At 43.3% G+C, this 23623-nt stretch overlaps 2 protein-coding genes across 3 annotated transcripts; one reads left to right on the top strand and one right to left on the bottom strand.

The window, feature by feature from the left end:
• Positions 1-6: 6 nt before the first annotated feature.
• On the top strand, positions 7-3576 carry fam78ab (family with sequence similarity 78 member Ab). The gene has a single exon (XM_079450169.1). It carries the CDS (start codon positions 1806-1808, stop codon positions 2193-2195), a length of 390 nt encoding a protein of 129 aa, XP_079306295.1. The 5' UTR covers positions 7-1805; the 3' UTR covers positions 2196-3576.
• Positions 3577-4585: 1009 nt separating this feature from the next.
• nup214 (nucleoporin 214) lies at positions 4586-22534 on the bottom strand. 2 transcript variants are annotated; one of them, XM_079477312.1, is made up of 36 exons: positions 22347-22534; positions 20184-20379; positions 19946-20097; positions 19642-19840; positions 19429-19499; positions 19289-19352; positions 19081-19184; positions 18885-18991; positions 18701-18767; positions 18502-18628; positions 18185-18343; positions 17691-18099; positions 17450-17577; positions 17269-17366; positions 17096-17176; positions 16860-17009; positions 16604-16762; positions 16395-16498; positions 16131-16313; positions 15916-16001; positions 15726-15809; positions 15350-15616; positions 14920-15081; positions 14522-14624; positions 13502-13568; positions 13338-13416; positions 12241-12325; positions 11975-12024; positions 10341-11873; positions 8238-8308; positions 7978-8137; positions 7748-7903; positions 7304-7481; positions 6450-6592; positions 4913-4958; positions 4586-4806 (listed from the first exon to the last, which is right to left on the bottom strand). In XM_079477312.1, exons 1-36 carry the CDS (start codon positions 22386-22388, stop codon positions 4770-4772), a joined length of 5907 nt encoding a protein of 1968 aa, XP_079333438.1. In that variant the 5' UTR covers positions 22389-22534; the 3' UTR covers positions 4586-4769. The 2 variants fall into 2 exon arrangements, with proteins under 2 accessions (XP_079333438.1, XP_079333437.1); XM_079477311.1 differs by lacking the exons at positions 4586-4806; positions 4913-4958 and having other exon boundaries at positions 6161-6592; positions 22347-22523.
• Positions 22535-23623: the final 1089 nt, after the last annotated feature.

A 23623-nucleotide genomic window follows, 5' to 3' on the forward strand; every position in this document is an offset into this window, starting at 1 on the left:
AAACGCAGCTCGGTCTTCTGCGGTTTGAGATCATTGGTTAAAGTGTCTGAGATAAACGTGCTTTAGGAGCAAACAGAGTTCAGTTAATGAATGCAACCAGATTGAAGAGTAAACAAACATCAACAATAAACCCAGAAAGGATAAAAACTAAACCCACTGGACACATAAGACCCCGAATGTCATCCAAATGTTCAACACTTTGGAAGTCTGGCAAACGTCTTCTTTCTGTGAATGTTTCTGAACGTTTTCTTTCAAACCTCACTGAGGAAAAGCAGCTTTACAGTAATGAACAGGAAATGCTTGAGAAGTGATGCACATTTCAGTTAAAGCAAAGCAGTACATTTGATACTGAAACTCAGAAACAAAAGTGTCGGGTTGATAAACATATATTATAAACATATATAATGAATATTCAACAGACAGGCAGAATAGCAAAACGGATGTTTGAAAGTCTTGAAGTCTTTAATATCTAACCTTGAGCGTTGTCATAAAACCTCATAGATAAACATTACATTCACTGGTTTGTAATGGTGAAGTAGTCAAATCTTTACAGAATGACTCCTGTATTCCATACGCACACACACACAAATGATTCAAACCTACCTTTAAATGCAAATGTCAATCAGATTTTTACCATTTAATTTCTTATCCCAATAGAGCTCTTTCAATTTCTCCATATATGAAACAAAACAAGTAACGGTACATATCAAAACAATTATAGCGGTGGGGAATGAACCTCCCAAGATGGCGGCGCCACTGCAAGATGCAACATAGTGTGTGACCTCAGCTTCACATTCTCTATAGAGAACAACACAGCGAGGTCGACCTACCATAGTTATATTTCCTAATTAACAAGAAAAACTGCATCGAACGCACTAGCAGTGATCCTTCCAAGATGCCGCAACATTTAACGCAGCGTGAAGTCGATTAACAAGTAGTATTTTATGACTTTGCAATGTTTATGCTAGTGGTCAACCAATATGGATTTTGTAATTGTTGAATGTGATGTCTAGAGAGTGGAGTGACCAGTGTCTGATATAGATGCTGAAATATAGCAAATGATACATGCAAGAAACATTGCACCTAGTAAGACAACGTTTGTGAAATCTTTAGACTTCTGCATTGTTTACTCATAAAACAAGTTCTCTTCATCCGAGTCACACAACCAGCCCAATCTGACTAAACCAGTGTTTTCGACCCATGTGTTCAAGTGGCTGGTGGATGCTCTTCTGCTGATGTGTGAGTTCTGGGAGAAAGGTCATCGTTTTCCTACCATCAGGGAATCGATAGGCAAACAGCTCTGGCAGCGTCTGTCCTGCCATCACCCGTCGCCATGTGCTGAATCTACTGTATCATGAAGGTCATTGACAAGGGCTGAGCCCTGAGCTTTAGTGTTTCAGATGCTTACAGCAGTTCAAAATACTTCACAGAACGAGTCATGTGACGGGGGTTCTTGTGTCTATTAGGTAGGGATATTCCTAATGAAAGGAAATCTTTTTATTTCCTGAAAGCAGTGGCTGTAAACAGATCGTCTGTTCTGTTCTCTCCTGAGCTGCAATAAAAAGCATCTCTTGCCTTTGGCACCAAGCGCCCTCTTTATCTCCAACTCACGCGTTCCGGCCCGGTTTTATTTTCACGCACTCTCGTGTCTCCACAGGTCCAGCTGGGAGCTGCCGGGTATCCGAGATAGAAAGATTCAAGCCATCAGCGACTCGGACGGCGTCAACTACCCGTGGTACGGCAACACGACCGAGACCTGCACCGTGGTGGGCCCGACCAAGAAGGACACCAAGTTCACCGTCAGCATGAACGATAACTTCTACCCCAGCGTTACGTGGGGCATCCCCGTGAGCGACGGCAACCTACCCATGCTGAGCAGTATCTGGAGGGACCAGAGCTTCACCACGTGGCTGGTGGCCATCAACCAGACGTCCAGCGAGGTGCTGGTGCTGCAGACGGTGCGCTGGCGCATGCGTTTGCACATCGAGGTGGATCCTGACAGGCCGCTGGGACAGAGAGCCAGGCTGCTCGAGCCCATAGCCCAGGAACAGCCGCAGGTGGTGGGCAAGAACGAACCCATCCCGTCCAACGCCATGCTCAAACCCAACGCTAACGACGCTCAGGTCCTGATGTGGAGGCCCAGGACGGGTGAGGCGGTTGTGGTCATCCCTCCCAAACATGAACCACTTTTATAACTCGCTTCCGTTGAGATGAAGAATGATGTGCAACCGCTCTACCTGCAGACTGGGTCGGAATCACTGTGCTACATGACGTCTTTGCACAAAGCTTTTTTTACGCTGCGCTTGGGAATTTAGCTTCAGAGCGACATGGGCTAACTGGAATATACGTGTGCGTGTGTTTAGATGCGAGTCATTTTTCGAGTCACTTTTTGGACATGCGAGACATTTGATTCCCAAGGCCTTACGTTTACATTGCTTTCCACTGCAAATGTTTAGCCTTAAATTGCGATGCAGTAAACATACCGCAAAACTGCTGATCTGTCCGATTCTTCCTCATTCTCTTTAAGGTCCGGACGAAGGGTTTGATGACGGAGTGAAAGAGCACATTGAATCTGTTGTGGTGGAATGATTCATATTATGCACACAGTGTTTTAAGCAAAAGCATTTTTGTTGCACATGTAGCTTGTTTTTCCAGAACATCCGTCCACCAGCCATGAATGCACTTATGATGTATTTAACAAGACTGCAGATTCAAACAATCAAAATGAATTATTTTCTAGTACATGCGAGTTGTACAATCCTTCATTGCTGTGACGTGTGTCAGTTGTTGCTTCATCACATTGATATGGATGCTGTTATGAGTGAATGTGAATGTGTTTGGCTTTCAGTTTGATTCATGTCATCTCACAGGACACAGATTCCCCAGATATTCCAAATGAGTATTTTGAGAACTAAATGGTTTTAGGACCATTTAGACCTTTTATGACAATAAAGCACAAGGAAAGCAAACTATAGACTAGATTTTGCCTGAATTTGTGATGCGTAACACAGAGCAGCTCATTCTAAAGTGTGTTAATGCAAATGCTGTGGACGCTGTAGTCAGTAAAACTCCCGCTTGTGTTCACATCCGCCAAAAATGTGCATGAACCCTACAAAATTGAATAATCTCAGTATTTCTCATATTTGACTTTCCATGCGTCATAAAATACCTAAACTCCTGTGCCAGTGTACCATACTCTGATGCATTACATTTGGTTTCTGCTATTCTGTTCTTTAGTATTATATTAATACAAAGCTCAATAACAATTCTTACATTTTTGAAGAAGAGAATTTAAATGATAAAAACATCGTATTTAGTTTTGGATATAACATTGCAATATCGATTTCATTGTCCCTTTGATTATAACATCAACTTACAGTCAATGCGTGTATCTTTATGGGCTATTATTTTTTATTTGCCTTAGTTGTCATAAAGAGCTGTCTTTTAAGGCCTGATTGTGTTTTAAGTTGTTTTATAGCTTCATCCTTGGAAATAATACTTGAATTGGAGTGAAACATAAACTGTGAAAATGCACATGACAAATGAATTTTTCACGAAGAAATAAAACTGTGAAATTCCAAAGCGTGTCTTGGTTTTACTGTACGATGTTTTTGACTGGATGATGCACAACGCTGTGGATTTATTCGGGCGTTGCTAAGGTGTGTTTCACGTGTGGTTGTTTATAGGCTCGTGTCAAATGATCAGGGTGGTAACGGAGTTAATATTAAACACTTCTCGCAGTGTCTTTGAAGACGCCCTATCTAGGATTTAGTGAGAGTCACAGAGGCGGCGCGGTGTCAGAACCGCAGGCGTGTCCGCATTCCCAGGCCTGCATTCACTTCTATATTTACAGATGCATCTGTCTCATTCTTTAACAGTATACGATCACCTGGTGATGCTTATCGCGTCACAGTTCACAGACTGCAGTATCACAACCACTAGTGTCAAAGGTCAACAAGCTTTTCGCCACCATCACATTGGACACGTTTCTGTTGCTCCGGCATCACACCAGCGCATCAAAGAGTTCTAAAAGAAGCCGGGAAATAGTATTTAATATAATCAATAATTAGATGTTTGGGCCATGTATTTATGGGATTTAAAGGAATTATATGAATTTCCTTGTTATACAGGAAACTGAAATCTGATTATAAAGATAAAGACCGGCAGAAAACAAAAAACACGATGCACTTTTAGCATTAATAACATCATTTATTATTTAATGCATGAAATGAGCTCAGACGTGCTGATGTACTGCTGTTGTTCATAAGAACACAATCATCGGCCACTTGAATGTGCTGAAATGTGTGAGCAGGTTGAGATACGTGAACATTCCTGTGACGTCTGATAACAGTTTGAGTGACGGTGACGGGAAACAAGCATCTGTCTGATGTCACCTCACAGATACTAAAGCCATCAGATCCTGTTTGGAAATGGAAGCATTTGCCTTGTGTCAGATAAATCACGTCAGCGGTCTTTGACTGAAAATGATTCTCACACACACAGAGAAATCCATGTTTGACACCAGTGTGTTTACAAATATGATATTTCATTTCATTCACAACAGGAAGACATCGACACGAACACACAGAGATCAACAGCGTTTGAGTTTATTTTTAATTGTGCAGGTTAAAACAGAACTGAACAGAGTTTGTCAGAAAACATAAAATATGTCAAAGCTCTGAATATTGCAATGAAACAATTCTTGTAAACACAAAATAAAATCTATGGATCTTCAATATCACTCGATAAAATGCCAATGAGAAACACCATTAACTTCTCCAACTACTGAACGTCTGAGACGATGACCTGCAGCAGAAACAACACACGCGTGTCAGTGCACCATACACACACACATACACACGCAAACGCACTATAATCCGCTTAACACAAAAACAGGATTTGTGACACTTACTGGTTGGGGTTGGTGTTGGTGTTTGTGTTTCCAAAACCTCCAAAACCTGCAACACAATTCACAGAGTTAAATCACTGCTGATTGTTAATGTTGATGTATGCAAACACTAAAGATGCTGAATTCTGATTGGATCAGCTGTCAGATGCGAGATCACTCAGCAGAAGAAATAGATGCTGATGAAGTAGTGTGACCCTGCAACTCAAAGATCACGAAACAAAATGTAGAGCTTTATGAAAATTAAAGTATTATATCTATATTTGACTCCTAAATCTGTAATTGCAAATGACGTTTGCATAATAGCACGAGGTGTTATAATCCCTGTTTTGGTAAGGAGTCTCTGGATACGTTTTCCTCTGATGTTCTTCTGGATTGAGACTTTAAGCGTACCGGTCTTCTCCGTGCTAAAGAGACTACAGAAGGCAGTCGTTCACAGCGTTGCAAGATGATGTTTAATTGCTCCGTATTACCTCTAAACATCATCTCTCCGCTTCAGTGGCCTTCTTCCACCGTCTTCTCAGGCTCCTTCTTTCGCTCACAATCTCTGACCACTGCACTTTTAAGGGCAACGACCGCATTACGTCGGTACAACCGAGTACCGATTCACATTCAATCAATCGGTGCCAATTTTAAATACCTGAGAATGCGAGTGCCGTGCGAGAGCAGGTACGTTAGAGAAAGAGAGAGAGCGTGCCTTTTTCCCCACACAGTGATTCGGTTTGTTAAGGCGCTTTGTGTTTTTTGTCCACCAATGAATGAAATCACAAAATCCCGAAACACAGTTTTAATGTGACAGCTTCATCAGAGCGGTCACATTACCATGGAAAGAGGTTAGTGAGTCCATCAAGGTTTAGCGAACAGCACAGCACGAGACACTATATAAAATGAATCTTATTCTTTCCCAAACTGTTAATAAAATGCATATTAAAAATCAATCTGTTCATTTCAGTAATGATGCTGTTAAAATAGTTTCTGTGGACTATTTGAGTTTTGTTTTATGAATTATCTAATGGTGGAGGCCTCATGGTTTAGATCATTTTCACACTGCATAAGTATGTGATAATGCTGTCTAGTGTGTCAAATCTCAACTAAATGTTGAAATGGAAAGATTTGGAAAAATACTTGTATTACACAGAGAGCAAAGTATCAAAAAAGGTACTGCTGGGTACCGCCACTGAATTCCAGGTACTGTACCGGAACCAGTTAAAACTTTTTCAGGCACTTCTTGATTCCCTGGTGGGTTCTAAGACCATGGTATGTTGTTATCTTCGACCAGCCGCAGATGCATGTCTGCAGCGTTTGTCCTGTCAGTCCTATTTATGTGAAACAGATTGAAAGCTCCAGTGAATAGCAGAATGATAAACTCAATTGTGTTAAAACTGCCACCAACAGCATTAGGAAGGGGAATAAAAGCATCCCGGCGCTTTAAAATCTTCACCCGCATTAAACGCTACATTTGGATGCTGAAGCTGCGTTCCCGACAGGAGAAAGCTGCAGGAGAGCAAGTGATGGGTGTGAAAGAAAGACTCCGTAATCTCACCTCCGGAGGGGCTGAAGGCGGAGAATCCAGTGTTCGGAGCAGCAAACCCTGATGGCTGCTGTGCCATGCTCCCGAACGATGGCGGTGCTGTATTCTGATTGGCTATACTGCCGAATGAGGATGGGCTGGAAGGTGAGCCAAACCTGCAAAACAGAAAATCTGTGAAGGAATGTCATCAATGTTTCTATGAATAGATCAACCAAAAGAGAGGTCCACTGTGTCTAAATACCAGCGTGTTTATTTTGGTGAGCTATGCAGTCGAGCACAGGTGCCCACACACACAGCATTAGTGAGCGGCGCTGCAGGATTAGATTACAGCAGTCAAGAGGAGCAGCTCGCGGACAGACGAGAGAATCAAACAGAAATAAACCTGACCTATGACCTCATATGACTGACCTGACACCACACTCACACACTGAACCTCTGTCATGAGTGATGTAGACGATCACTGTGATCTCACGGGAACCCACAGCACACATCAACAAACACACGTGAACCTCAGATTATCTCTGAATAATCTAAAAGCCTCCGTCACGACATCAAACGCTCTCACATGCCACCATCATAAAAATAATCCAACATTTCACTGAATCTCACAGCGCACATCTGCCAACACACGTGATGTGTTCATCTGATTATAACACATTTATACGTCTGATGAAGTCTTCGCTTCAAGAGGATTTTGGGAATCCCTCAAAATATTCCTTCCAAACAAAATAGAGTGAAGCAAAGCGGCACAAAAACATCTAATCTAATAAAATCATTCATGGCGAATTCAAGCTTCATATGGCACAAAGTAATTTATAAACACTGCAGTGAAAATGGACACGTCGATGTAGTTTCAGGGACCTCACCCGAATCCGCCCACATTGGAGGCTGCGGTGCCCTCTCCGAACACCTTCCCTGTGGAGGAGGAGCCACCCAGCGGACTGTTGAAGGCAGGGGCGGGGCCAAAATTGGACGGAGCTCCGAATGCTGGCGAGCCACCAAAGGAAGGAGGACTGCCAAACAAGGGGGCGTTGCCGAAAGCTCCTAAGAAACACACCAGAAGTCACATACGTGCCTCGCAGTAAAGATCCACTGCGGATCTGAAATTACAGCCGACTGGTGGTGTGAATTATTGATTGAGCTCATGTAACCGGAGGACATGTTCAGGATGAGCGTCAAGTGTTTCACAGCACCAGACGTGATGACACAGAACGTATAAGTCTTGTTATAATGTCTCTGATTGATTTGTCAAACATACAACGTGCTGAATGAGCAGATATGAGGGGTTTTCATAGGCTGGTGTGTTTAACCTGGTTTGGTGGGTGTTGCGAATGACCCGAAGCCCTGCGCTGCCACAGTTCCCGCTCCAGTACTAAAGGAACCGCTGGTCTTCTGCTCGCCGAACGAACTGCTGGGCAAACCCGAGGCTTTCGCTCCGCTGTTCCCAAACAGACTGCTGGAACCTGCTGTAGTAGATGAATTCTGACCATCACACACACATTCATCGATCACCGAGACACGTTCATACTCATCCACGCACCTGGAGCCACGCTCTGACCGAAGCCTCCTGTGCCTGTCGTTCCAAACGGGTTCTTGTTGGCGGCGTCTTCACTTGGTTTGCCTCCGAGACCGCTGAAGAACCCGGATCCAGATGATGCGTTTCCTGCGGAGGAACCAAACAGACCTCCGCCGGACTGAGCCTGACACATCCGCAAGACAAAGAAAGCATATTCCACACTCACTCCCATGAATGTATTAAAAGACACGTTGAGCTTGAAATGGTTCCGGTGTGGATCATACCTGACCAAAGACGCCGGTACCGCTGGTCTGCTGACCAAACACAGACGAAGAGGCCGTACTGCTGCCAAACACTGTGACACAATGAGAGAGAGATTACAAAATCAATGTAATAACTGGGATATTTCTGCATCTGCATTACATTTCACAGATTAACCACATGAAGAACGTTTGGTCTGTTGGATCATTGAGACCCAAGGCATAGAATTAAATTGAAATAAAACCTAAAATGTTCTTAAAATGAAAAATTATAAGAAGTTTGTAAGAATGCTCATTAACTGAATTTCTGTTAGATTTTGACGGTTTGCCCATAGTATTTATAATCTGTAAACCGACTATGGTATATAATGTACTATTAAAAGTCAAATGTTAAGTACAATTGCTGTGAAACGTTAATGTTCACTTCGACCCAGATTGGAATAAATGTAAAACAGTAAAAACTGTGATCTCTTACATTATTGTCACCCAGGAAATGTTTTATAATAACGGATACACACTAAATTATTGGCCATATCGGTATCGGCTGATAAATGTTCATTTTTATTGTTATCGTATCGGCCGATAATTAAATTTAGGCCGATATATTGTAGCCGATAAATGATGAATCATTTCCTCTGGTTGAACCACTTCATTGTTGATGTAGATGTTTATAAATGTGTAAATATATAGGAAAGAAAAACGCTGCCTGAATGCTTTCTGTCTTGAGATCTGTTAGACTCGTGGCTATTGAGAACACCTTTCTTGGGTTGCTGTGGAAGAACATCTTTCATTTGTTTATGAATTAAACATTATACCAGAAAAGTTTAAAAGAAGAAATTAAGAATCTTTAATAAGTGTAAAGTAGGCTCGGTACATGATTTTCAGGAGAAAAACTAATGTTCAGTCTCAGATTCAGATTATATTATTTAGATACGGCATATCAGCCACTATATCGGTTAATATTGTAAACTTAAAATGAAAAGTAATGCGTATAGTACAAATATATATTGCCATGGTTCTTTGATAGATAAGGTTTTTACTTTATAGTTATTTAATTCTGCATTCACATCACACTGAGCCCAAGCAGTATAAAACAAATAACCCATCACATACTAAACCTGACCTTCAATCTCACAAAGCATATTCTTCCGTGTTTAAAGCTACAATTCATAACGTTTATTCGTAAATACAGCTTTGAGATCCCAAATAATCACAGCAGGTTTGAATAGTTATCCCTGAAGGTCAGAGGTCAACAGGAAGACTGAAATGATCTACAGCTCAGCTGTTTATGATGTCGTCCGGACTCTAAAGAGTTCTAAAAATTCAGGAATGAGAATAATCCAGACACACCCTAAACAGCTTCATTTAATCACACAACACTCCAGCACCTGCTGACGGCTACACGTGACACTGTAAACCACACCATCATCACTCTTTGATAACATGTTTCAAAATTAAAATGCACATTTTATAGATGTAAGGAAAGAATATATAGGGCTGGGTATCCATTCCATTCACAGTCTCTCAATCCGATACACTGATTATAGATTAAACACAAATCCTATAGACCACATCTCTCACAACCTTCAAAAAACGACTTAAAACCCGTCTCTTCTGTGAATACTTGACAGACAAATGAATAAAAAGATGAAGTTAATTTCGACGACACAGCCTCATCCGCTATGTTAATGAACATCCACCCGTTGTAAAACTAAAAAGTGAGATTTAGTGGATAGTAGTAGCAATAACATTCGCACTAATGAATGTTCAGTGCTTGCAGAAATATGAAAGAAATAAAAACTATTCACAGCTTTTGAGAATCGCATTTTAAAAAGCGATCAATCGATTATCTGCTCAGCCCTAGTCCAATATACTCCTTAGAATAGAATATGAATAAATTAGCCGTCATTATTTACTCCCTCTCAAGTCGTTCAATATTTACTGGCGTATTATGACAATTTTCAGTTTTGGCTGAACTGTCCCTTTAAGGCCGAACCCCCCTCTCTTGAGTCATGAAGTAATGTTTATATAAGCATTGTTTTATCATTGGCTCTATCCTGTCAGATTAAACACAGCTGCACACATGAGAATTTAGCAATATTAATAGTCTAGGTCCTAAAAACCCACCTGACTGTTGTCCGAAGCCGAATCCAGTCGAGGACGATGTAGTCGTGTTATTGCCAAATAAAGGGCCCTGCCCGAAGCCTGAGCTGGACTGTCCAAAGACTTGTGCGCCGCTCTGACCGAAATGTGCTGCACCTGTACTGCTGGCTGAACTGGTGTCGGCGGCGAAGGAGAAAGAACTGGCACCGCTGGCTGGTGAGGATCCAAACAGTCCTCCTCCATTGCTGGAGGTTGTGGTAACAGCTGCAGGTGCGGCCGGCTGACCAAATCCAGACCCAGCACCGCCAAACGCCGACTGCCCAAATGTGAAGCCGCTAGCAGAGCCTGAGGCTGCCGGCTGGCCAAAACCAGCACCGGTACTCTGTCCAAACACTGGTTTGCTGAAGCCAGAGGCGGCAGAAGTGGCAAAACCGGTAGATCCAAATGGAGCAGCCGGAGGCTGACCGAACGCTGAGATAGGAGCTGCGCTCGGCGTGCTGGTCACTGGCGCGCTTGGAGGCGTGTACGGAGGTGCCGTACTCACAACTGGGGGGAGATTGGCGACTCCTAACGTTGGACCGTCTGTGGCGCCAGACGGTGGGGCGAAAATAGATCCTGGCTTGTCTGATGGTGGAGCTGAAGGTGTGGCGTCTGATGCTGCTGCGGGTTCCTGGGACGCAGGGGTGGGTGCGGGAACGGTGGTGACCTCAGAGGACGGAGCAGAGACGGGTTCTGCAGGGGGTTTGGTGATGGGCGTCACCTCTGCGGGTGGGGTGACTAGTGTGGTGACCTGTGGGGTGAGGGCGTAAGGCACTGAGGGATTGTCTGTAGATGGAACAGTGGTATCGACACTAGCTGGTTGGGAGGAAGCAGCTCCATCAGGAGTAGATGGGGTCGCTGATGTTGTGGGTTCATGAATGGGTTCTGCTGGGGGTTCATCAACGTCAGCCAAAGCTAGCTCAGTTGATGAAGACGCCTCGGGTTGCGGGGACTTTGTCACGGTCTCGGGAAGAGGTGCCTGCAAGAGACTGCCGAACGAGGTGGCGGCTGGTGGAAATGATTTTGTTAAAAGAGTTGTGAAAGCTGGCGTTGTTGACAGAGGCGTCCCCTCCTGTGGTTTAAAGGTGAACGTAGATGACAGTCCAAATGTTTGCGGTGTAGTCGTCTTAGGACCCTCGGCTTTGGGTTCTGCCGAATCGGATGAAACGCCACTTTCCACAGGCTTGATCTGAGGAGTGCCGAACGTGAATCCTGTAGATCCGTTACTGGATGATCCAAAAGCAAAACCCATGGCTTTGGGGGCTTCCTCGGTTTGGCCTACGCGTAAACCAGAGAAACAGCCGAGGGTCTCTCCAGCTCCGCCCTGAGCTTTGGGAGCCGGCGGGAGTTTTGCCGTCTCTGCTGAAGCAGGAGGAGTGGAGGAACTCTGTCCAGGAGGCGTCAGTTTGGGAGTGAAGGAAAAGGACTCTTCAGATCCCGCTGAGACAAATGGCATCTTAGGTGCTGTAGCCGTACCGCTGGCAAAAGAGAACTTGCCTGGAACAGTGGAACTCTTAGCTACGGTCCAAACGTTGCAGAAAACAGAAATGAAGTCATGTTAATAAAATAAAGCAAGTAAATCAAAAACGTTACGTAAACAAGACCAGACACATATATACCTTGAGTGTTCTCCTGTGACAGAGCCGTACTTGTGAAACTGAACCCAGACCTGTGAAAAAACTTCACTTTAGTGTCTTTCTTAATGAGAACTGTGTTCCAGATAACACTGTTAGACATCTGCAAAGAATCAAGTGTTGAGTAGTTTTAATTTAATACAATTAACAACAACAATAAACTGTTATCTTATAACCAAACACCTCAAGTTAACTTGCAGGCCAGCGTGTGTGTCCAATGAAACCATCTGTAGAAATGTGGATAAACTTACGCAGCAGAGAAGGAGAAGCTTGAATGAGCCTTTGAGTTTCTGTCAGTGCCGGATGATGAATTTACACCTGCGTCTACTGCAGGACCTGTAACAAACATCATTTCATACAATAGAGTTACTATGGTGATACATCCCTCACTGTCCCTGTACAAACATCCATTCAAATGTCCCTCTGTATATACAGCCAACAAAATCACGCTAATGTTCAACCAGATTCTGCCAAGATGAAACACCAATATCACATCATTATATAAGAACTCATAACACCATGATTACTATGACATGCAAGAAACAAATGTAAAGTATTGTGATATTTCCAGATCTGATGGACATTTCATTAGTAATACAGTGATTTGTGCATGTAAACAGAAACTTTTGTCACAACGTTACTCTCCAACTCTCCATACATTGAACGCTTTGTGGTCTATAAAACATAATTATTTATTTTATATGTTGTAATCTACAAATACTAAATCTGTATTTGTAGATACACGTGTATCTGAGAGGAGCTCCGCCTGCTCTCAGAGACTTGGTCTCGTTTGTGGTGGTTAAATGGTGTTAATGTTAGAAAAGACGTCCCCGCAACACATCTGGTGCTTGATGCACGCTTCCCATGTTCCCAATAGCGCTCTATGTATGTGCGCTCATCAATGATTTCATCCACTCGTTTCATTCGTTCTGATTAAACGGTGTTAATGTTAGAAAGATGGCCAGTAAGGTTTGGGTTTCTGTCTATGTGCGGTGATCAAAAAATATATGTGAATACAAATTTGTTAATCATATAAATGCATTAACTAACATTAAACAATTAATGAACAAAACATTTGTTTAAGTATTTATGAATCTCTTTTAAATAATGTTAGATTAACCTGTAAACTCTGGTCCATTAACACTGACAATAGAACTTTGAGTTTAAATAGTAAATGTATGTGTAAAATGAACATTAGATTAAAATAATAATGTATCAATGTAAATAAATTCAGCGCCATGGTGGAAAAGCACTCTAGAGTAGACTGTGTGAACGGCACAACTTGATCTTTTCAATAAAACGAGTCTCAGAAGTTGTGTGAGAGCTGAGACATCAGAGAAACACTCACCGAACAAAAAACCCACTGATGTGCTTTGAGCGGCTCCTGCTAGAGGTGCCGTGACCTTTGAACCTCCTTGAAATGAATTCTGCAGGTGAAAAACACACAAACACATGAACAACAACACACTGATACTGTACAGTACAGATGTTCACTTCTCATGTTACACTCACTTTACTGGCCTCCACTGAAGCCAAAACCTGCTGGACCACCTGAGCCGCTGGAGTGGGAACCGTCGAGCTGCGGACACACACACACACACACACACACATGAGAGTGAAGCTGCACAGTCACGATTCAGCACAACCTCATGTTGGGTGTGTTGTATTTGTGCATCGTTAGCTGTCGTCAATCATTTGACGATAGCGAGATCACCACAGTCTGACTATCTGAACTCAAGCCGTGTGTGTGTGTAGACACTGAGTGACAGCTGCTCGTGTGGAAAGTGCACTCCAGCATCACAGAACGTTCTGTTTAAAGGCCAGAGGAACGTCATGTGATGATGAAGAGGAACTGGAGCGGAGGAAGAGGAGAAATAAACATCTGGAGCCACTGATTCGCTGTGACCTCATTTGAATGGTCACCTGACCGGCACACAGCTCAAAACAACCAACCCAATCTCACGTATGTGTCGCTCTTCATCGGTCTGAGCACTCCAGAGATCAACACACGCACACACTAACACTTACTGTCCTCCATACTTAAATGAATGGAAATAAAGTAAGCATCACGGAAAAACTCACCTACAATAACACAAAATGATGAATTGATTCATTTTAAAGCTGTAATGTGAAGCACAATATTAGCGTTAGCTCTATCAGAAGACGCCACGCTGTGACGTATCTTGCCAAAATGCTAAACCTTCCGCACCAGGTTTTGTTTCTGTATAAACTGGAAGATCAAGCAAAGCCACTGAACGCTGCACATTTTGTAGCAGGTCATCCAGGCATCTAGCGCACAGAACATTCACTGCAGAAGTCGTACAAACAGGGTCATAATATAACGCAATTCTGAACACGGCCGCAGTACATGACACACGCGTGTATGTGCCTTAGGCCGGGCGGCTCGACTGTTAATAATGAATGTGTCTTGGTTGAAGTTGCAGGAAACAGGTTCATTTACAGACAGCTGAGATGTCACACTCACAACATTTAGAAACGCACACATTTAATGCATTGAGCGTAAATAAATACCTGATGACGGTGGACATGGGTACAGGTGGTCCATCATCTCTCAGCTCCTGTACGTTGACCACCTGAGGAACGACCTTGAGAGTGGACTCCGTCAGAGGAGCTCCTGATGCACAACGAAAACACACAACACAGTTAAACTGCATTAAACAAGTCCTGGAACAGCAGGCTAACACAACATTTTACTTTATCATCATTTCATTTTCGGTTTGCAGATAGATCAAACGTACACGTGGCAAACCTTCTGGTGGGTGAAATAAAACACCAGTGGCCAATCTACCAGCAAAAACTACACAAACACCTAAAAAGCAGAATAAACAGTGCGTGTTTGATGAAGTCTGTCGCCACCTTGAGTTCACGTGATGAACTGCACTCTTCACATGATCTGTGTGTGTTAGTACCTGGTTTCTGGTTGGTCATGTGTCTGTTGAGAGCAGCTCTTGCTGCAGCCTGAGGGGCGGGGATAGCGGTGGGTGTGGTCCTCTCTGTGGGCGGGGCTCCGTGCTTCACTGTTTTGGTAGCTAGTGCTGTGCTGTCTGCGCTGTTCATATTTATCTTATGTGCTTCAACATACATGTCAAAAAACTAAATATTACAATAACACCACCCATTTATGTAAAACAACACTGGTGCAGAAGCACTTCCTGTCTCACACAACACCGACATCGTCAAGCCTTAAATAATGCAATGCATGGTTCAGACTCTTCTGTGTGTTTACAGCTTGTTTTGTTGTCTAAATTTCTAGTTGAAAATACTCACTTTATTGACACGATTATAATAAGTAATAAAGTCAATTTGAACGTTATTTTAATTTGTATACGAGAGGCTCACCAGTACTAATGATGGGAACAAGGCCGGTCAGGACTCTACCCAACGGAGCAGACTGCATACTGAAGCCGGGCTGTATGGAGGGCGTGCGGACCACCGCTGGGTGCCGCAGGACAGACGGCATCACGATGGGGATGGGTCCAAGTTCCTCATCTTCTTCTGCCACAGTCAACATGTCCTCCGGCTCGAGAGGCAGAGAGAGAGAGGAGGTGGAGCTCACCTCATCCTCAGAATACTGAGGAAACAGGAACGCTGAGCGAGACAGATTTGCTTTGACACAGAGAGAGAGAGAGAGAGAGAGAGAGAGAGAGAACTCTTCATGTGCCATCACATGTGTTAAACATGAATGATTGAGGAACACACAGATGGGATGATGTACCAGGAGCTGTGGATCGCACCGGTGGCGTCTGCCTCTTAGACAGAAAGTTCCTCAGCTGCGTCTGCTTGGCTGGTGTCATCTTAGCTGCGCAAACATCAGACAGAAATTCTCTTTAAAAAACTTTAAGAGTTTTAAAGCTGAATGATGATGTGAAGAGTGTCTACAAAGATCAGATGCTGAACGATCTTACATGGTGATTTGACAGGAGCTCTTGGTGTCGTATCCAGACTGGCTTTCAGAAGAGCGTCTTTCAAACTCTCCAGCTCACTGTCCAAACTACAAAACAACATGAACAACTCTATTCATGAGAAAACTGATGAACGGCAACAAGCACATGATTAATGACATCATCAAAAATAAGAACGGTTTATATACATATGAGACAACTATCTGAGGTGGTCTCACCTCTCTTGTGAAGGGGTTGAGGGGGTCTGGCTGGGGAAACTCCACGCTGAATTGCGTTTGTAGAGTCTCAGTTTGTGCATGTCATTGAGCAGCTTGTCCAGACGATGTTTCTGCTGGTTGATGATGTCAAGATGATTGGCCAGAGCAGTAAACAGAGACTCTCTTTCTGGTACCACCATGTGCCTGCGGGTCAAACACACGACGACGTTCAGCACGAGACAGAAATGAGAGAATGAAAACAGAGAATCGCTCACGGTCGGCCACCTCTGCTTCTTTCTATTCTCCAAGTGTTTCTCCCACTCAAGGTCCAGAACATCGTTCACGTCCTCCATGGCAAACTTCACATACTGATACATGCGCCGGACCTCCTGTGAGCACGACATCAAATACATTCACAAGTCAAACAACACACTTTTAAATCCGAAGGAATTACGGGGAACATCAGTAATAACGCCAGCGTGACCAGGTCAAACCTTGAGCTGTTCTTCTCGTCGCGGGTCCAGCGGTTTCTTGTAAAGCAGCTGCAGGTAATCTTTATCTCGGTTGATTTCGCTCTGGGCTGTGGCTTCTTCCGCTCCGGCGAACCCCTCCAGCAGGCTGGTCTTCAGCATTCTGAGGTCTCCATGTACAGACTAACGGTTCAATGTATTCGTTAAGACATGACAAGCAAATTAATTTTCTGTAGTGTTTCTGTAATACCCAGATTGGGGGGATGTGTGTGAAGTGCACCTCGGTGGTGTCTTTGATCTCCCCAGCGAAGGCGTGCAAGTTCTCAGATTCTTTCCGGAGCTCTCTCATCTCTTCTGTGCTGCCCACTATGAAGTCAAAGTTCCTAGAGCGAGTCTTCAGCTCATCCAGCTCCTTCTGAAAGTGTTCGATCTGCGCAGGCGACAGCGGTCAGACACATCACACAACATCATTCCGGAAAAAACACACAGCATGCGGCCGCAGGAAAGCTACTGTACCTCCTCGTGGATTCCGGCCATGACGGGGTCCGAAACTTTCTTCTGCTGTAGATGTTTCTCAAGGGTTTTCACAGAAACGGCCTGCCCCACACACACACAAATATCGGAGATCAGACACGTGAAATGAGGAAACCTAACACTCACGTGATGTGTGTAGTGTGTGTATATTGCACCTGCGCAGATGGTGCAGAAGTGGACGCAGGAGGGCCGATCGGAGCAGTTTTCTGCACAGCGGGTGGAGGTGCATAGCTTTGAGCAGGGCGTGACATGGCTGCAAACACACAACAACAAACACACATGAGTCTCCACAGTCTGTGATGAGGTGAATAAATGAATCTCTCATGAGCTGAGGACCTGGAGGAGCTCTGCTGATGTTCAGCACTGATGTCGGCTGACTGATGGGATCTGGTGCTGCTGGTTTAGGGGTGGACGTTAAAGAAAAATGGGGCATGGATGAGGCTGGTGTCTCTACTCCCAGAAACCTGCACATACACAAACGCACACTACTAAAACACCTGGTTTTGAGACATCATACTTTCAACATACACAGCGAGACCAAATCTCAGACACGCGGATGATCTGTGATGCATCTCACCTGTCAGAGAGGTTCATTCTGACCGCCGGTGTGGCGGGCTCCGCTGGGATTTTGGGGGTGATGATGACGGGAGATGCCGTCCGCTGTGGTGTGGAGGCGCTGACCTCCTTCAGAGAGGCGGCGCCGAAAGAGAAGCCTCCGGGAGCATCTGAGGAGGGCTTCGGAGCGCTAAAGGAGAAACCGGATGAGGCAACAGAGCCCTGAGCGGGAAGAGAGAAGGAGAAACCTGTGGAGGACGATGGGGGCGGGGCTGTAGTGACTGGGGGCGGGGCAGTGGTAGATGTATAGGCTGGGGGCGGAGCTGCATAGGCTGGAGGCGGGGCAGCAAAGGTAAAGGAGGCTGGGGATGAGCTGGAGGATGCCGGGAAAGACGGGATGGAGGCAAACGCAGCAGATGCAGAGACAGACTCTGAAACGGTGGAACAGAAAAACATGAAATTTAAATAACAAATCATTTGACTTTAAATTCATTTGTTTTGTAAAATGTGTCTTACTGGTGGAAGGAATTCTCTCGCCATCAACGGGCAGCGGGCTGGCAGCCTTGGTCAGAGGTTTGACCCCGGGGTTGAGGTTGAGTAAAGAGAACGGACACAGAACTCCGTCTGTAGACAGTATCATCAGTGTTGGGACTGGAGGAACCTTCTTCTCATCAGCTGAATATAACAGACAGAAAAACACAAATCAATTGACAACAAAACAGTTCCAGTCATGGATGCCGATTGGTCAACAAACAGGATGTATTTAGATTGCACTTGTTTGTGATCTTCATTACATAGTGATCACAAAATAACATTTACTGCATGAGTCTTACAGAGCTGTATCTCCTCCTGACTGGTGTAATCTATAGCCACGCCCACAGGAAGTGTGTCATCACTCTCCTCTGTGACAGGCAGCTCGGCTCTGCTGGCATCCTCCAGTACCCACAGCTCCCAGTTCACCTGAACATCACACGCATGTCAGACCTCAACACTCACTGTTTGTGTGTTTGTTTGTGGTGGGGTGTTGATTACCTTGTCTGGTTGTTTGGCGATGACGCTGACCTCAGCAGAGGCGGCAGACGCAGCCAACACCAGATCCCTAAACAGATCAAACAGAAGACAACAGTTGTCAGACATGTTGAATCATTAAATCATCTGCATTGAATGAATGGGTAGATGTACACAGACAGATACACAGAGGGTGTGGATAGGTTACCAGTCCTCGATGTGGCACAGATAAAAATGGTGTTGTCTCTCAGTGCAGACTCCAAACACCAGGTCATTAAAGTTCATGTAGAGCTCGGCCCTCTGGTCGGTTTTGGTCTGACACACACACAAAAGCGTCACAGTTAGTGTTGTGTGGCAATAAGACAGATCTTCTGTGTTGTGCTTGACGTGCAATAATGACTCACAGGAAGTGACACCATCACCAGGTCAGGTGGAATCTCCAGAGAGCCGTCGGCTGATGCATAGACCACACCGAAGCTGTATGTGCTCAGCCACAACACGTCAAGCACTGCAGAGCAACACACATACACACACACACACATATATATATATGAGTGTAGCAGTGCGGTGTTAAAACTGTGATGTAAAGGAGCGCATCTGATCTGCGGGTACCTTTGACAGGACTCTCCTGATTGTAGAATCTGGGACATGGAATCACTTTCTTGGGCTCTAAGGTCTGTCACACAACCGCTCAGTGTAAATCATAACCCAACACACAACCAGCGAAGACCGTGAACAAGAATCAGACTTACAGGTGTGAACTGAACTACTGTAGCGTCCTGTTTCCCAACAGCCACCTGCTTCCCTTTAGGACTCCAACAAACTGCACACGGAAAACGAGAAAAAGGGTAAAAAAACCTTAAATGGACAAGTCTCGTAAACAATAATGCAACAACAGCTGCCAGTGTAAGAACGATCCCAGCGCTGACATATCACACATTGTTTAATGTGATGAGGTGACTGACCGCAGGTGACCCCCGCAGACGCAGGCTGCTGAGCAAGCACATTAACAGAGACCTGGACGTCCAGCACCATCATAGTGCCGTCAGACAGACACAGTGCCAGACGGGACGCGTCCACCGGACTCCACTTCAGGTCCTGGAGAACAATATTTGATGTAGCTGCTAGACTGAAGGAGGTAAAGGGACGTTTCTCCTGTTGGGACTGTTGAGGAAGACACATCAGCACATTCTCGCACATCTATCTACTCATCCCCAAATGAAACAAATAGATCAATATATACTTTGATAGCTTTTTGAAGTAAACAACCTTGTTGTAGAAGGTGCGGACGTCATAGAAGTCAACTGTGAGATTGGCGGCATCTTGCGTGCCGCACACTGACAGCGTGAGCTCATCGCTGCTCAAAGCCAGATGTTGCATGGACATGTGAACACTCACTGTGACGGCGCTCACGTTCTCCACTGACGAAACACGACAACAAAAACATCAGAACACTGGAAAGGAAGAATCGCAATGTCCTCACAAAGTCAGTGACATCCTCTCTCACCTATCTCATTAGGGTTTGCCTCCACGCGCCCAACAGCCATGATGTCTCTCGTCAAGAACACTTTGAGCGTTCCGTCTTGGCCAGCGAATGTCAGACCATATTTATTTGAGACGGCAAGAAGATTTGAGCGTTTTTTGGGTAAATCACCAGGTGGAGCAAACAGACGGATTTTCTTCAGCTGACGAAACTGAAAATCCTGAACAGAAGAAAAACATCAGATGATAGAAACGTGTTGCAGAATTATTTTTACTTTATCTTTGAGACTCCAGTGTTATACATGACAACCAATGAAAGCTCATTGGGTTTAATGACAGCTTTATCTCTCTGGTTTATTATCAAGTGTGTGTTTTTATAAATATAGATACAGTTTCTTTCTCCAAGTCAATTTGACATGTGACATTTAACATTATTAACACTTAATGGAATAGTTCAGGAATTTTGTCATTTAATTTATTTAGTTTTAATCTTTTATTTAGCACAATTAAACATAACGTGAAGTTGACCAATGTGCTTTACATCAAAAACAATGCATACAGATAACATAAACAATCCATATAAACAACTTAAACACATTCTCACACACGACCATTGAAATAAGCAACCGCTAGAACAAACGCCACTTCCAGTAAATGCAATTCCACGTGTTTCTTAACAAAGCCTAAGGATGGGGCAAGCCTGAGATGGAGAAGAAGTTGTTCCAAAGCTTAGGGGCTGCAACTGCAAAAGCACGATTGCCTCTTGACTTTAATCTAGTCCGAGGAGTGTCCAAGATCATGTGATGGAGTGATTCCAGATTTAAAAGAGGTTTGTAGACGATCCATTAAACAAGGCGACTTGAAAACCAGAATCATCTATTTCAGATGAATTCTGTATTGCAGTGAAGTGAGATTAAAAACACATTAAATGAGAACATTAGAAAGAGCAATTGTAGGACAAGATCGACATATTTGGTTAAGGTTTTTGGAATTGGCGTCAGAATGGACAGCCCTACTGTTGGACTCGTGGCTATTGCGAACACTTTTCCGGGTCGCTCTGGAAGAACATCTTTCATTTGTTTATTAACGAAACATTATACCAGAAAAGTCAAAGAATCTTAAACTAGTGTAAGGTAGGCAAGGGGGAAAAAAGAGAGCGAATGCAGTGAATGTTTTCTAATAAAAGCCGTTGTCCACTTATTGCCTTTTGTTTCAGCCTCAGAAATATATTTATTATAATGTTAATATTTAAATACTGTATCTCGTAGGGCTGTGCATTTCATCGAAAATTAATGGTAATCGTCAATTTTAGCCTTCATTAGTTACAAAAACAAATTATTGTGCCGCAATAATCCTGTCCTCTCTTTTCTCGTAGTAGAAATCCACAGCGCAAATCTTTCCTTTACAGCGCTGCTATTTCTATACATTCATTTTCAGTAAAAATCACAGCTTAAGAGCAAGTTCTTTATATTTCCGATGTTGTTTTAAAGGTTCACGAGTAATCGCGTTAAATAATCGGGATTGTCCAAAATGTTCCCGATTATGATGTGTGTCATGTTTGAGCATCCCTAGTATATCGGCCAATGGATCTATTATCTGCTTCCAATGTTAAAGAAATATCGTTATTTCGGCAGAAATGTACATATCGGTGGATCCCTGGGAACAATGTATTTAGTTTGAATAAATGACTTGGTTCTGATGAACACAGAAAGATATTCGGAAGACTGCGAGCAATTTTCAGTTCGGTGACATCATTGACTTCCATAGAGTAGAAAAGATGACACGTGACCCTGAGCTGTTGGGTTTTTCCTACATTCTTCAAAATATCTCATTTTGTGTTCGCAATGGATGATGTCCAAGAGCTTAAAACATTCAATGTCTGTCTTGATGTTCATCAGAACAAAGAGATGTACACACAGGTTTAAAACAAACATGAGGAAAAAGAAATGATGACAGAAGGGGTGACATTTCGGTCATACAGTGACGTGTTAATGCCGTTATTATTCGCCTCATATCTAATAATAGTGATTATAATGAAGTTAATTCATAGTTAGATAACAACTTATAAGAGCACATTTAATGCAAAACTGAAAGCACACAATGTGACGTAAACAAACCAAACAGTAGAATCCTGTGACGTAAATATAAATGAAATGAATGTTTGTATATTAGCTCGTGCGTGCGTCACCTTCATGTCCCTGTCAGGAACGGAGTCCGTGTCTTCCGCCATCCTCACAGACCTTCACGACCGTCACTCGAGAATTAATTGAGACGAATTACACAAAAATAATGAGGAATTAAACACTTTATTATCATAATATCAAACTCTCCTCACGCTAGCAACAACCCGCGCCGAACTTCATCCGGATGTGACGCACGTCATGCAACGGAAACACGTCAAATTCAGATCGAGATGGCGCCCTCTGCAGGACAATCTTCATCATAACAGTTTTCTGAAAACTGTAAACCGGTCAAAATGTTTACTTCAGTGGAATGTTTCGTATAATCTTTTGATCTGTTTGTATTTGCTTAAATGTTTGAATGAAATATAATGTTCAACGCGATATATTTATTTCTTTAAATGGATGATTTGGACTGAATAATGAAGAAAAAACAGCCAGATAGAGTTCACAATAGATGTAAATTCCTTCAATAGTATTTAAAACTCATATCAGCTGCTTGACATTACAAATTGAATGACAAAAATGCATTTCAGCAAATTCCGTTCAATTCAATTAAATTTTATTTATATAGCGCATTTCACACGCATTACAGGGGAAAATAAGGAAAACACAGTATATGAATAGTTTAACTTGTTATATAAACACCTAGTCAATAATATCTAATGTCTGCAGTCTCCCGGTGGTTTATTTTGCATGAAGTGAATGCTTGTCTGTAAAGATGCGTCTTTAATCTGGATTTAAATTGTGTCTGATCCTGGAATAATATCAGGAAGGTTATTCCAGAGTTTAGGTGCTACGTATGAGAAAGCTCGACCCCCTTTGGTGGATTTAGTTATTCTAGGTGTTATCAAAAGAGTTTTGAGATCTTGGAGAGCGTGATGGGTTGTAGTGTGATAGAAGCTCTGTTAGGTAGGTAGGGGCTAAACCCTTTAAGGCTTTATAAGTGATTAAAAGAACTTTAAAGTCAATACGATATTTAATGTGTAGCCAGTGAAGGGTTGATAACATTGGGGTTATGTGGTGGTATTTTCTGAACTAACTGTAGTTTGTTTATTGATGATGGAGGACAAACACTAAGTAGCGCATTACAGTAGTCAAGTCTTGAGGTCATAAATGCATGAATAAGCTTCTCCGCGTCAGCAACACACAGAATATTTCATCATTTGGCAACATTTCTTAGGTGGAAAAGGCTGTTTTTGTGTCAATTTGGATAACTGGGAGGAATTATCTGGTCTTGAGATATATAGATGTATATATAGCTATATATTCTGTATATTTGAAA

This window comes from Barbatula barbatula (genome assembly GCF_947034865.1).
Source record: "Barbatula barbatula genome assembly, chromosome: 2".
NCBI lineage: Eukaryota > Metazoa > Chordata > Actinopteri > Cypriniformes > Nemacheilidae > Barbatula > Barbatula barbatula.

What these genes read in the sequence shown, in the direction of transcription:
- fam78ab (XM_079450169.1), top strand. Translation starts at nt 1,806, where the DNA reads ATGAACGATAACTTCTACCCCAGCGTTACGTGGGGCATCCCCGTGAGC.
- nup214 (XM_079477311.1), bottom strand. Translation starts at nt 22,388, where the DNA reads ATGGCGGAAGACACGGACTCCGTTCCTGACAGGGACATGAAG. An exon ending in TGGCCGGAATCCACGAGGAG is followed by an intron (nt 17,010 to 17,095) that starts GTACAGTAGCTT and finishes TCGCCTGCGCAG; the next exon opens with ATCGAACACTTTCAGAAGGA. An exon ending in AGCTTCTCCTTCTCTGCTGC is followed by an intron (nt 12,025 to 12,240) that starts GTAAGTTTATCC and finishes GTTTTTTCACAG; the next exon opens with GTCTGGGTTCAGTTTCACAA.